Below are 15,249 nucleotides of genomic sequence, written 5' to 3'. Positions count from 1 at the left end.
AGCTGCTTGCTCCAGCAGAAATATCACCCACTCTAATATCACATAAGTACTTCAGTGTATCAATTCAGTTTCAACTGTAACTTTGCAATCAATTGATATTACACATTGTCAGTGTAAGGAAAATACACTGCTCAAAAAAATAAAGGGAACACTAAAATAACACATCCTCGATCTGAATGAATGAAATATTCTTATTAAATACTTTTTTCTTTACATAGTTGAATGTGCTGACAACAAAATCACACAAATGATCAATGGAAATCAAATTTATCAACCCATGGAGGTCTGGATTTGGAGTCACACTCAAAATTAAAGTGGAAAACCACACTACAGGCTGATCCAACTTTGATGTAATGCCCTTAAAACAAGTCAAAATGAGGCTCAGTAGTGTGTGTGGCCTCCACGTGCCTGTATGACCTCCCTACAACGCCTGGGCATGTTCCTGATGAGGTGGCGGATGGTCTCCTGAGGGATCTCCTCCCAGACCTGGACTAAAGCATCCACCAACTCCTGGACAGTCTGTGGTGCAAAGTGGCGTTGGTGGATGAAGCGAGACATGATGTCCCAGATGTACTCAATTGGATTCAGGTCTGGGGAACGGGCGGGCCAGTCCATAGCATCAATGCCTTCCTCTTGCAGGAACTGCTGACACACTCCAGCCACATGAGGTCTAGCATTGTCTTGCATTAGGAGGAACCCAGGGCCAACCGCACCAGCATATGGTCTCACAAGGGGTCTGAGGATCTCATCTCGGGAACCTAATGGCAGTCAGGCTACCTCTGGCATGCACATGGAAGGCTGTGCGGCCCCCCAAAGAAAGGCTACCCCACACCATGACTGACCCACTGCCAAACCGGTCATGCTGGAGGATGTTGCAGGCAGCAGAACGTTCTCCACGGCGTCTCCAGACTGTCACGTCTGTCACATGTGCTCAGTGAACATGCATTCATCTGTGAAGAGCACAGGGCGCCAGTGGCGAATTTGCCAATCTTGGTGTTCTCTGGCAAATTCCAAACGTCCTGCACGGTGTTGGGCTGTAAGCCGTCCCTCATGGAGTCTGTTTCTGACCTTTTGAGCAGACACATGCACATTTGTGGCCTGCTGGAGGTCATTTTGCAGGGCTCTGGCAGTGCTCCTCCTGCTCCTCCTTGCACAAAGGCGGAGGTAGCGGTCCTGCTGCTGGGTTGTTGCCCTGCTACGGCCTCCTCCACGTCTCCTGATGTACTGGCCTGTCTCCTGGTAGCGCCTCCATGCTCTGGACACTACGCTGACAGACACAGCAAACCTTCTTGCCACAGCTCGCATTGATGTGCCATCCCGGATGAGCTGCACTACCTGAGCCACTTGTGTGGGTTGTAGACTACCACTAGAGTGAAAGCACCGCCAGCTTTCAAAAGTGACCAAAACATCAGCCAGGAAGCATAGGAACTGAGAAGTGGTCTGGTCACCACCTGTAGAACCACTCCTTTATTGGGGGTGTCTTGCTAATTGCCTATAATTTCCACCTGTTGTCTATTCCATTTGCACAACAGCATGTGACATTTATTGTCAATTAGTGTTGCTTCCTAAGTGGACAGTTTGATTTCACAGAAGTGTGATTGACTTGGAGTTACATTGTGTTGTTTAAGTGTTCCCTTTATTTTTTTTGAGCGGTATATATTATGAATGGTTTGTTGTGGAGCAATATCAGATAATTTCATCATAATTTCCTTTTTTTTTCAATAGCTGTTATAGAAACAACTTGTATGGGGCTTGTCAGACCTGAATACATCTTGGAGAGTCATTGGTACTTGCCTTATTCCTCAATCCTTGTTCTCCAGGACCTTCAGTAAAACATGACATGTTGTAAATATCTAATAAATAAGATTTTAATACCCTCTGACATTTTGTGGTCCTTTGAATTGCAGTGATGATGTTGTGAGACTGATTTGTCATACTCCACATAGATAACATCAATACATATTCTACAGTCCTACATGAATGTTTTACAAGTAGGAGATTCTAGTATTTTCATGAATGTAGTAGTCGTTCAGGAATGAAATGTAGAGTGCTGAATCATTGCATTACCTAAAAATAGACCATTTTAAACTTTGTTTTTTCTTGCTCTTAATTTACTGCAGAAAAATATGAATGCTGTTTTTATTTATAGCCTAACTGCTTCTGACAGGGGTGTAGAGGGTAAACACAACTTTCAGAACATGCAATACCATCTACGTCATCCTATATATATATATATATATTTATTTTCTTTTTTTTACTGCAGACCAAATATTCCAGTTCTCTCTGGCCCTTTCCTCACTTGACTCACACAATGATACATCTGTACCTCCCCCTTTTTGCCAAGCGTATTGGTACAGTCCAATCTTCCCACAGCACTGCTGCTTCACCTGGATGTTGCTAGAATGTTCCTTTTTGGGTAAGGGGAAGGGGGGGGTCTGTGAGAATCCTAACTGTGTGGCTGTTGGATTAAGAAGCTGCAGCATCAGAAAGGTTTTAATCTAAGAGAAGCAACAGCAGAGAGCGACCTAGTGTCAGTCCTTTTATTTTGACTGCAAGTACGACTGGGTAACAAGGATACATATAAGAGGATACAATAACAAAAGGAAAGCAGAGCTTCTTTGACTGGAGCAGAGAGATAAATAAACCATTGTATCTGCTGCAGACACCAAACACAGCCATTATGACCCAGGGAAAGGTAAGGGCCTTACAGACACATCCTACAGATCTCATTCTATGCTCTATTCATTACATGCTCATTTTGCTGCAAAAAATATAGTAAAATAAGTTTCTTGGCTTCTTTCCTTTTGAATGCGTTTGGTCCAGAGTCTTCCGTGGTCATTGTGACAGCATGTACACAGGCTGTGTCTCTGCCATCCTCGCATGTGCCTCTTCAGGAGCTCATCTCATAGTGTTGCTCAGTAATGGTGCAAAGTCTGTTTCCGCAGCAGATAATAGTATTGTCATCAGAGAATGAATAGAGGAAAATAAAATAAGAGCTATAAACTAGATTGTATGGCGATAGAGACAAAGGTAGTCTTCAGCCTCCGTCACTACCTTCACTCCAGAGACGTACTACTCCTCTTTCTCACATTGCTATTTCTCTCACAGCCAAGTGCTTAATGTCAAATCTGAAATGTTGCTGTTATGCATTGACTGGAGGCTGATGAAATTATAGAAATATATTTAGCCTACTTAAACCAATTACTGTAAATTAGCTCATAAGACTGCTAATTGTATTTCTATGCAGGAAATATGGAGGTACAGAGAGACAGAAGATGGATATTCATATTCTTTGGTACATTAGCTCAGGGCCAGATAAGCCATCTGGACCGTTGTGTAATGTCTAATTCGCTGATTCTGTTCCGGAGCTATGCTACAGCAGAGGGCTCGTCTAAAAACTGATCTCAGTCCACATCTTACAGTCAGCAATCAGAGAATCAGATACAATTTCAAATTCACCTCAAATTGTGAATGCAAATTATTTGTGTTTTCTGCTTAAAATGTGGATTGTTTTTGTTGTTAAAAAAATGTACATTTTCAAAGCAAATTCAATGAACTTGGATTCACAAGTTGGGGCTAATTTCATATCAAGTATCACTTCTTAGTTGGTTCGATTGGTTCATAAGAATTCTCTGTCAATTATTAAAAAGTATTTACAGACCGCTATTAAGTCCTGATTGGGGATCTTATGTTATTTACCCCCAGCTGTCAGTCACAAACAAAGCTGCTGAAGCAGGAGAGAAGCAGTATGGCACTTCAAGTGGAGAAGCAGAAGGGCCACCTGCCCCTCCCACCTATGAGGAGGCCACTGGCACAAGTGAGAAAGGTATGTTTGTGTCGCAAAAACAACTGCCGAATCTCCACCCCTCTCTATCAATGAAAGTGAGAAAAATAACTGCCCATTTACTGTGTGTGTGTGTGTGTGTGTGTGTGTCTTGTCAGCAGGCCTCAGCGGCAGCCCCTGTTACAGTGGGGCTTGTCCTAGTGACGAGGAGATGCTAACAGAATTCAGCTGGAGTGATAAAAACATCCGGCGGATCTTTATCCGCAAGGTAGGCGATAATTAAATCTATTACCACCACATTACTACCAATATTACTACCACATTACTACCAATATACAGAAGATAGCCCTGTTTGGTAAAAGGCCAAGCCCATATTACGGGGAAAAACCGGCTCAAATATGCAGAGAAAAGACAAGTCCATCATTACTTTAAGACATGAAGGTCAGTCAATCCGGAAAATATTAAGAACTTTGAAAAATCCATCATGTGCAGTCTCAAAAACCATCAAGCTCTATGATGAAACTGGCTCTCATGAGGATTACCACAGGAAAGGAAGACCCACAGTTACCTCTGCTGTAGACGATAAATTCATTAGAGTTAACTGCCCCTCAGATTGCAGCCCAAATAAATACTTCACAGAGTTCAAGTAACAGGAACATCTCAACATCAACTGTTCAGAGGAGACTGTGTGAATCAGACCTTCATGGTCAAAATGCTGCAGAAAGAAACCACTACTAAAGGACATCAATAAGAAGAGGTGACTTGCTTGGGCCAAGAAACATGAGCAATGGACATTAGACTGGTGGAAATCGGTCCTTTGGTTTGATGAGTCCAAATTTGAGATTTTTGGTTCCAACCGCCGTGTCTTTGTGAGACGCAGAGTAGGTGAACGGATTATCTCCGCATGTGTGAATCCCACCATGAAGCATGGAGGAGGAGGTGTGATGGTCAGGGGGTGCTTTACTGATGTCAGTGATTTATTTAGGATTCAACTTACACTTTATCAGCATGGCATCCACACCATTCTGCAGCGATACGCCATCCCATCTGGTTTGCACTTAGTGGGACAATCATTTGTTTTTCAACTGCACAATGACCCAACACACCTCAAGGCTGTGTAAGGGCTATTTTAACAAGAAGGAGAGTAATGGAGTGCTGCATCAGATGACCTGGCCTCCACAATCACCTGACCTCAACCCAATTGAGATGGTTTGGGATGAGTTGGACCCCAGCGTGAAGGAAAAGCAGCCAACAAGTGCTCAGCACATGTGGGAACTCCTTCTAGACTGTTGAAAAAGCATTCCATGTGAATCTGGTTGAGAGAATGCCAAGATTGTGCAAAGCTGTCATTAAGGCAAATGGTGGTTACTTTGAAGAATCTAAAATATTAAATATCTTTTGATTTGTTTAACACTTTTTTGGTTATTACATGATTCCATATGTGTTATTTAATGGTTTTGATGTCTTCACTATTATTCTACAATGTAGAAAATAGTAAAAATAAAGAAAACCCTTGAATGAGTAGGTTTATCTAAACTTTTGACTGGTACTGTCTACCTATTGACTCTTCAAGAATATAGCTTATCAATGCCTCATGAGCTTATTTTAACTGTTTAACACCCCATCAGAGCCCAAAATATAAGCTTGTTTTACTCCAACATTTGTAAGCATTGTAAATGTGAACAACTACTATAAAACCTCAAAATATGCTTAAAACTATCATTTTGATATCTTGCATGGTCAGTCCTTGTATCCATAGCTCTGTCTATGACTGTCATAGTGGTTACATTTCTCCAGACCCATCCTTCAGCTTTTACCACACTTGTGTTTTTTGGGGGCCTCCTTTTAGGTTTACTCCATCTTGATGATCCAACTTCTTGTCACTCTTTCCATAGTGGCTCTCTTCACATTCTGGTAAGTCTTCTAATACCTCTGAATATGGATGCTACTTTTCACCCTTCAATAGTTCTATCTGGTCAGAAGTCCTATACTTTGATACACTAATGCTCCATCACTCTGTGAACCAGACATGAACCATTCAGTAATTCTCCATCACTCTGTGAACCAGACATGAAAATTCAGAACACTCCATCACTATGTGAACCAGACATGAACCATTCAGAACACTCCATCACTCTGTGAACCAGACATGAACCATTCAGAACACTCCATCACTCTGTGAACCAGACATGAAAAATTCAGAACACTCCATCACTATGTGAACCAGACATGAACCATTCAGTAATACTCCATCACTCTGTGAACCAGACATGAACCATTCAGTAATACTCCATCACTCTGTGAACCAGACATGAAAAATTCAGAACACTCCATCACTCTGTGAACCAGACATGAACCATTCAGAACACTCCATCACTCTGTGAACCAGACATGAACCATTCAGAACACTCCATCACTCTGTGAACCAGACATGAACCATTCAGTAATACTCCATCACTCTGTGAACCAGACATGAACCATTCAGAACACTCCATCACTCTGTGAACCAGACATGAACCATTCAGAACACTCCATCACTCTGTGAACCAGACATGAACCATTCAGAACACTCCATCACTCTGTGAACTAGACATGAACCATTCACAGGAACTAGATAGGAAGTTGCAAGTTTTGAGATGACTCATATGGAACGTTTAATATAAAAGGAAGAAAACACATATACCAAACACTTTGAGGGAAATGGACAAACATCCCATATTTACAATGATTTGTGCTTCCTTCATCAGTGAACCAGTGAAGATCTACATTCAGTCCAACCCTGGATGGTACTGGGCTTCTTAGTAAGTCACAGCTTTGATCTTGGGTACATCATTACTATGTTGATTTCATTCTGAAAGTACTAAAATATATGTTTTATTTCTTTACACAGTGCTGTATTCTTTGTCACATACATTGCACTCGTCTGCTGTCCTGGACCAAGGTGGGTTTAACACTTTAATGTGTGTGGTTAACGCAACTTCAGTTATTACGATAATAGAGAATGTATAATTTTAGCAGAATGTAACAACAGTACTTACTATGTTTTATTTTTTATTTCCGATAGGAGACAGTTTCCATGGAATCTGATCCTGCTCGCCGTCTTTGTAAGTATCATGTAGTGTTTGAAACAATAACATTTATACCCATTGTCTAAAGACAATACCTCACATAATTCAGACTCACGTGCTTTTCCTTTGAATGTAACCTACAATAGGTTTTCTCAGTAATATCTCTCTACTTTGTAATCTCTCCTGTTGCAGACCCTCTCTCTCTCCTATATGACAGGGATGCTATCCAGGTACAGTCTTTCATAGCTGTGTTTACAGTTGGTTTGCCTCTGCTGTCTTACTTCTCACTGTCTGTCTCGTCCAGTATGCTTTGAATGTTTGCTTCTTCAGACTGATATGGCTAGAATTGTGTTTTTTGCAGCCAGGTAAACTGCTCATGTAATATTAAATCCAGCTAGTCAAGGTCTTGGTGAACTAATCAGGTATGCTAAAGGGTTGAACTGAAATGAATGTAGATCTCCAGGAAGAGGGTGAGGCAGCCATGCATGAAACTGTGTCAGTGTCAATCAGTTATGTCAAAGGTACAGTGCCTTGCGAAAGTATTTGGCCCCCTTGAACTTTGCGACCTTTTGCCACATTTCAGGCTTCAAACATAACGATATAAAACTGTATTTTTTTGTGAAGAATCAACAACAAGTGGGACACAATCATGAAGTGGAATGACATTTATTGGATATTTCAAACTTTGTAAACAAATGAAAAACTGAAAAATTGGGCGTGCAAAATTATTCAGCCCCCTTAAGTTAATACTTTGTAGCGCCACCTTTTGCTGCGATTACAGCTGTAAGTCGCTTGGGGTATGTCTCTATCAGTTTTGCACATCGAGAGACTGAAATTTTTTCCCATTCCTCCTTGCAAAACAGCTCGAGCTCAGTGAGGTTGTATGGAGAGCATTTGTGAACAGCAGTTTTCAGTTCTTTCCACAGATTCTCGATTGGATTCAGGTCTGGACTTTGACTTGGCCATTCTAACACCTGGATATGTTTATTTTTGAACCATTCCATTGTAGATTTTGCTTTATGTTTTGGATCATTGTCTTGTTGGAAGACAAATCTCCGTCCCAGTCTCAGATCTTTTGCAGACTCCATCAGGTTTTCTTCCAGAATGGTCCTGTATTTGGCTCCATCCATCTTCCCATCAATTTTAACCATCTTCCCTGTCCCTGCTGAAGAAAAGCAGGCCCAAACCATGATGCTGCCACCACCATGTTTGACAGTGGGGATGGTGTGGTCAGGGTGATGAGCTGTGTTGCTTTTACGCCAAACATAACGTTTTGCATTGTTGCCAAAAGTTCAATTTTGGTTTCATCTGACCAGAGCACCTTCTTCCACATGTTTGGTGTGTCTCCCAGGTGGCTTGTGGCAAACTTTAAACAACACTTTTATGGATATCTTTAAGAAATGGCTTTCTTCTTGCCACTCTTCGATAAAGGCCAGATTTGTGCAATATACGACTGATTGTTGTCCTATGGGCAGAGTCTCCCACCTCAGCTGTAGATCCCTGCAGTTCATCCAGAGTGATCATGGGCCTCTTGGCTGCATCTCTGATCAGTCTTCTCCTTGTATGAGCTGAAAGTTTAGAGGGACGGCCAGGTCTTGGTAGATTTGCAGTGGCCTGATACTCCTTCCATTTCAATATTATCGCTTGCACAGTGTTCCCTGGGATGTTTAAAGCTTGGGAAATCTTTTTGTATCCAAATCCGGCTTTGAACTTCTTCACAACAGTATCTCGGACCTGCCTGGTGTGTTCCTTGTTCTTCATGATGCTCTCTGCACTTTTAACGGACCTCTGAGACTATCACAGTGCAGGTGCATTTATACGGAGACTTGATTACACACAGGTGGATTGTATTTATCATCATTAGTCATTTAGGTCAACATTGGATCATTCAGAGATCCTCACTGAACTTCTGGAGAGAGTTTGCTGCACTGAAAGTAAAGGGGCTGAATAATTTTGCACGCCCAATTTTTCAGTTTTTGATTTGTTAAAAAAGTTTGAAATATCCAATAAATGTCGTTCCACTTCATGATTGTGTCCCACTTGTTGTTGATTCTTCATAAATAAATACAGTTTTATATCTTTATGTTTGAAGCCTGAAATGTGGCAAAAGGTCGCAAAGTTTAAGGGGGCCGAATACTTTCGCAAGGCACTGTATACATGGTCTTACGAACAGGGACTTACCATACGTCAACATATCACTGTTGCACTGTTGTAGATTTGAGCTTTGCTTTGTTACTGTGTATTTACCAAAATAAGTCATTCAAATGTTATTACTGTATGATAAACATTTTAGTATGTCATTTCTTAGTAACTAAATACTTGTCAACTCATTTCTCGAACATATATTTCCCCTTTAATAGTTATTATAACACCAAGTCAGTGGTGATGTGTCTGGGTATTACTGCTATGGTCTGTCTTACGGTCACTCTCGTCAGCTTCCAAACTAAGGTCAGTCTGCCTGAACGTTCCTCCAGCGAAAAAGGAACTTCTACAATTTAAAAGAAAGATACTATGAATGACAAATTGTTCTAAGTTGTTATTTTTAACTCGTGATCAAGTTACCTTCTCTTTTCTCTCCTTCCTTCCCTTCTGTCCTATTCAGTTTGACGTGACCTCATGCCAAGGCGTATTGTTTACCTTCTGCATGGTCATGATGGTGTCTGGACTGGTCTTGGCCATCGCCCTGCCCTACGGATATGTAAGATAATAATACACTTTCTTTGTAGAACACATTGTCATACAGGAAGACTGCTCATCAAAGTGCTATACATAGTAAGAAGTTAAACTACCCTAATCAGAACCTATATAATGAATTAGATGAATAAATTAATGCAGATGGAGACTAACATGAGGAACTAGACAGAGGTCTCTACCAAGCCTATAGCTGGGTCAGATCTATTTTAATGTGTTGGATATGATATTTCATAGATATAATATCACATGTCATGTGCTGCAGGTGCCCTGGGTGCATGGTGTCTATGGTGTCTTGGGAGCGTTACTGTTTACCATGGTAAGTGTAAAACCGATATAGTCTGATTTACTACACAGTCTATCAATGACAGCTTTCAAAGAGAGATGTACAGTCGTGGCCAAACGTTTTGAGAATGACACAAATATTAATTTTCACAGTCTGCTGCCTCAGTTTGTATGATGGCAATTTGCATATGCTCCAGAATGTTATGAAGAGTGATCAGATGAATTGCAATTAATTGCAAAGTCCCTCTTTGCCATGCAAATGAACTGAATCACCCAAAAACATTTCCACTGTATTTCAGCCCTGCCACAAAAGGATCAGCTGACATCATGTCAGTGATTTTTCTCGTTAACACAGGTGTGAGTGTTGACGAGGACAAGGCTGGAGATCACTCTATCATGCTGATTGAGTTTGAATAACAGACTGGAAGCTTCAAAAGGAGGGTGGTGCTTGGAATCATTGTTCTTCCTCTGTCAACCATGGTTACCTGCGAGCCATCATCATTGCTTTGTACAAAAAGGGCTTCACAGGCAAGGATATTGCTGCCAGTAAGATTGCATCTAAATCAACCATTTACTGGATCATCAAGAACTTCAAGGAGAGCGGTTCAATTGTTGTGAAGAAGGCTTCAGGGCGCCCAAGAAAGTCCAGCAAGCGCCAGGACCGTCTCCTAAAGTTGATTCAGCTGCGGATCGGAGCACCACCAGTACAGAGCTTGCTCAGGAATGGCAGTAGGCAGATGTGAGTGCATCTGCACGCACAGTGAGGTGAAGACTTTTGGAGGATGGCCTGGTGTCAAGAAGGGCAGCAAACAAGCCACTTTTCTCCAGGAAAAACATCCTGGACAGACTGATATTCTGCAAAAAGGTACAGGGATTGGACTGCTGAGGACTGGGGTAAAGTCATTTTCTCTGATGAATCCCCTTTCCAATTGTTTGGGGCATCCGGAAAAAAGCTTGTCCGGAGAAGACAAGGTGAGCGCTACCATCAGTCCTGTGTCATGCCAACAGTAAAGCATCCTGAGACCATTCATGTGTGGGGTTGCTTCTCAACCAAGGGACTGGGCTCACTCACAATTTTGCCTAAGAACACAGCCATGAATAAAGATGGTACCAACACATCCTCCGAGAGCAACTTCTCCCAACCATCCAGGAACAGTTTGGTGATGAACAATGCCTTTTCCAGCATGATGGAGCACCTTGCCATAAGGCAAAATTGATAACTAAGTGGCGTGCGGAACAAAACATTGATATTTTGGGTCCATGGCCAGGAAACTTCCCAGGCCTTAATCCCATTGAGAACTTGAGGTCAGTCCTCAAGAGGTGGGTGGACAAACAAAATCCCACAAATTCTGACAAACTCCAAGCATTGATTATGCAAGAATGGGCTGCCATCAGTCAGTATGTGGTCCAGAAGTTAATTTGACAGCATTCCAGGGCGGATTGCAGAGGTCTTGAAATGGAAGGGTCAACACTGCAAATATTGACTCTTTGCATCAACTTCATGTAATTGTCAATAAAAGCCTTTGACACTTATGAAATGATTATAATTATACTTCAGTATTCCATAGTAACATCTGACAAAAATATCTAAAGACACTGAAGCAGCAAACTTTGTGGAAATTAATATTTATTTAATTCTCAAAACATTTGGCCACGACTGTACTAACGCTTCAATTGTTTGCTTCCTTGTTTAGTTTTTGGCGTTTGACACACAGCTACTGATGGGGAACAAGCGCTACACAATAAGTCCAGAGGAATACATCTTTGCCACTCTCAACATCTACCTAGATATTATCTACATCTTCTCCTTCTTCCTGTCCCTGTTCGGAACAGAGAGAACAAACTGAATCCACATCCAGGCCAGCATCGCAGATCACCATCTACACAGGATCCGTATTCATAGTGTCAAACTGCATTTACACATGTAGCCAAATTCTGATAATTTTTTCACTAATTGCTATTTTGACCAATCAGATTCATCTCTAAAAATGTCTGATGTGAAAAGATCAGATGTGATTGGTCAAAATACCAATTAGTAGAGAAAGGTCTGAATTGGGCTGCAGCCTCAGAGTAGTAGTGTTGATCAAGGATTTGCCATTTAGATCAAATCAAATGTATTTATATAGCCCTTCTTACATCAGCTGATATCTCAAAGTGCTGTACAGAAACCCAGCCTAAAACCCCAAACAGCTAGCAATGCAGGTGTAGAAGCATGGTGGCTAGGAAAAACTCTCTAGAAAGGCCAAAACCTAGGAAGAAACCTAGAGAGGAACCAGGCTATGAGGGGTGGCCAGTCCTCTTCTGGCTGTGCCGGGTGGAGATAACAGAACATGGCCAAGATGTTCAAATGTTCATAAATGACCAGCATGGTCAAATAATAATAATCACAGTAGTTGTCGAGGGTGCAACAAGTCAGCACCTCAGGAGTAAATGTCAGTTGGCTTTTCATAGCCGATCATTAAGAGTATCTCTACCGCTCCTGCTGTCCAGAGAGTTGAAAACAGCAGGTCTGGGACAGGTAGCATGTCCGGTGAACAGGTCAGGGTTCCATAGCCGCAGGCAGAACATTTGAAACTGGAGCAGCAGCACGGCCAGGTAAACTGGGGACAGCAAGGAGTCATCATGCCAGGTAGTCCTGAGGCATGGTCCTAGGGCTCAGGTCCTCCGAGAGAGAGAAAGAAAGAGAGAATTAGAGAGAGCATACTCAAATTCACACAGGACACCGGATAAGACAGGAGAAGTACTCCAGATATAACAGACTGACCCTAGCCCCCCGACACATAAACTACTGCAGCATAAGTACTGGAGGCTGAGACAGGAGGGGTCAGGAAACACTGTGGCCTCATCCGATGATACCCCCGGACAGGGCCAAACAGGCAGGATATAACCCCATCCACTTTGCCAAAGCACAGCCCCCACACCACTAGAGGGATATCTTCACCACCATCCTGAGACAAGGCTGAGTATAGCCCACAAAGTATCATAATATTATATACAGGGGGATCTGATCCTAGATTAGCACTATCAGCTATAAATGCAGGCTCTGATCTCACCATCATTATGTACTGTACAGAAACCATTGACCCTTGATCCACCACCTCCTCCCACAGTCTCTGCCCCTCTAGCATGATATGGACCTATACTACTGTACCAGTATTGAGTTTTTAGCTTGTCTATTAAGCTGTTGATCTCAGCACTAATGTACAGTAGTTTTCACCCATAGGGCCACAGATCTATAGATTTACATTGCTTGCAGTAGACAGATGTGAAAGAAAAAATAACATGCAAAAATACTGAGTCTAAAATCTATAACTGACCGTAGGTGTTTGTGTCATGCAGATGTGATGTAATTGTTTTCTCCTATCTTTTAACAACAACAGTCATCTATGACACTGCTCTAAAGGAGATCCCCTCTTATCACTCCTGAACACATGAATATCAGAATCACCTTTATTCGCCAACTACATTTAAATATACCCGGGATTTGATTCAGTAAAATGGTGGTGAAAAGTCTCCTTTCCAATTGGCTTGAAGGGCATTCTAGAGTGTGCATTATTTCCCTATAATGCACAGTATATTTGCATGGCAGAATTCAATGGCTATATTTAATTTTACATGCTTTGTTTGAGCTGCATTTTAAAGCAAAAGTCAAAATAAAAACAGTATTGCTATTGTTGAATTTGATTTTCAGAACTAATACTAATGGTTTGAGCGTTCTCCGGCACTTCAGGATGGAATTCCGTTTGAGTCTTTGCATGTCAAAAAAGATTCACGTCAAATGTGTCAAATAATACTATTGCATTGGTGCTAGCTAGGTACCAAGCTAAAGCTAGCTAACTACCCCAGAAGTTGCTAATAACAGCTGTATCAAAGATATTTGCAAACATTTTTGATTCTAATCTAATTTCAAATGCTCACACAGACGTTTTCCCATTCAGTCGAACAAATAGTGACTTATTACCAACGCAGTATTGTACAGCTTTGACAGTGATCGTAATGGTGGCGCTTGGCTTGCACGTGTAAATTCAGCACACACAACATTCCATAATGGAATTGTGTTATTTGAAGTGTCAAATTAAAAGCTTATTTGACCATGTATATTTTTTGACACATAAAGACCCAAACGGCGTTCCATACTCCAGAGTGAATTTACAAACGCACCCTACATCAGTGTTATTAAATTTACATTTAACCTTTATTTAACTAAGCAAGTTAGTTAAGAACAAATTCTTATCTACAATGACGGCATACTCTGGCCAAACTCAGACAACGCTGAGCCAATTGTGCGCCACCCTATGGGACTTCCAATCACGGCCAGATGTGATACAGCCTGGATACTGGTACTCAAAGCTCTTTACATAGTAGAGAGGAACCAGAGACTGTCCGGACACCTCTTACACTGAGATGCAGTGCCTTAGACCACTGCGCCACTTGGGAGCACTTCGAGTACAGATGTAGGATCTTAATTTGATCACTTTGTTGCAGGAGAACTTTCCGGCAATGCAGAAAATGTAAAACTTGTAGTGTGTTTATGTTTTAAAATGTATTTGAGAGTTTGTCATTTGAAAATTAATCAACCAAAACAGAAATGTCCATTAATTATAATCCACATCATAATTCACATTTCCTGTTGCTGCATGATTATTTTACTGCTGCAGCAAACTGGCACCTGTGCACAGTATGTCTGTGGTTTGTTGTTTTTCTAATGCCTATCCTCCGGTCTGTCAGCTCTTAGCTTACTGTTATAAATCTCAAACAAACATAAGTTCCAGAGTATGCAGGCAATTGAATCCAATTCTGAATAAATTTGCATGTGGGCTAATTGCTTGGCTTTCCATGACTGCTTTAAATCAAGTTGCACTTAAACTGGAGATGTAATCCTGTCTATATGATGAGCCATAGTCCAATGATGTCCGTAGGGGTTTCACCACTCAACCCTGGTTGGCTGCTATGAAGTTCTAATTTATTTACAGATGGTCTAAACCAATGACTTCATACCCATTCTTTGCTGAGCATGTTTTGGGGTTAATCTGGACAACTTTTAAAATGTAGGGTTGTGGTAAATGTATTTGCTCCAGATGTTATATGTTCATGACTGAACTTGGTGGATGTTACTGTTTTTAGAGACCTAAATAGTTGTTATATTTTGTAAAATCATTTTTTTTAATTATTGTAAAAGTTAATCATTTTGAATATTGTAACTAAAAATAGTTAATCATGCTTGCAACATGTCTGATATGTACATGACAAAAATAATAGCATATTGTATTCAACCTGAAAAAATAGGAAACATACAGTACCAGTCAATTTTGGACACACTCATTCAAGGGTTTTTCTTTATTTTTTTTACAATTTTCTACACTGTAGAATAATTGTGAAGACATCAAAACTCAGAAATAACACATATAGAATCATGTAGTA

The 15,249-nt window shown here is 41.1% G+C and overlaps 1 protein-coding gene across 2 annotated transcripts; it reads left to right on the top strand.

Annotated features, from left to right (window-relative positions):
* Positions 1-2,442: 2,442 nt before the first annotated feature.
* Positions 2,443-15,048, top strand: LOC135504036 (protein lifeguard 2-like). Of its 2 annotated transcripts, none has more exons than XM_064922289.1 (12): positions 2,443-2,695; positions 3,706-3,826; positions 3,946-4,052; positions 5,634-5,698; positions 6,532-6,585; positions 6,675-6,725; positions 6,849-6,888; positions 7,045-7,082; positions 9,213-9,300; positions 9,455-9,550; positions 9,809-9,862; positions 11,523-15,048. In XM_064922289.1, exons 1-12 carry the CDS (start codon positions 2,681-2,683, stop codon positions 11,673-11,675), a joined length of 882 nt encoding a protein of 293 aa, XP_064778361.1. In that variant the 5' UTR covers positions 2,443-2,680; the 3' UTR covers positions 11,676-15,048. The 2 variants fall into 2 exon arrangements, with proteins under 2 accessions (XP_064778361.1, XP_064778360.1); XM_064922288.1 differs by having other exon boundaries at positions 3,943-4,052.
* Positions 15,049-15,249: the final 201 nt, after the last annotated feature.

This window comes from Oncorhynchus masou, chromosome 18 (genome assembly GCF_036934945.1).
Source record: "Oncorhynchus masou masou isolate Uvic2021 chromosome 18, UVic_Omas_1.1, whole genome shotgun sequence".
Classification (NCBI taxonomy): Eukaryota; Metazoa; Chordata; class Actinopteri; order Salmoniformes; family Salmonidae; genus Oncorhynchus; species Oncorhynchus masou.
Note: the sequence above shows the minus strand (reverse complement) of the source record. Positions and strands in the feature narration are given on the sequence as shown.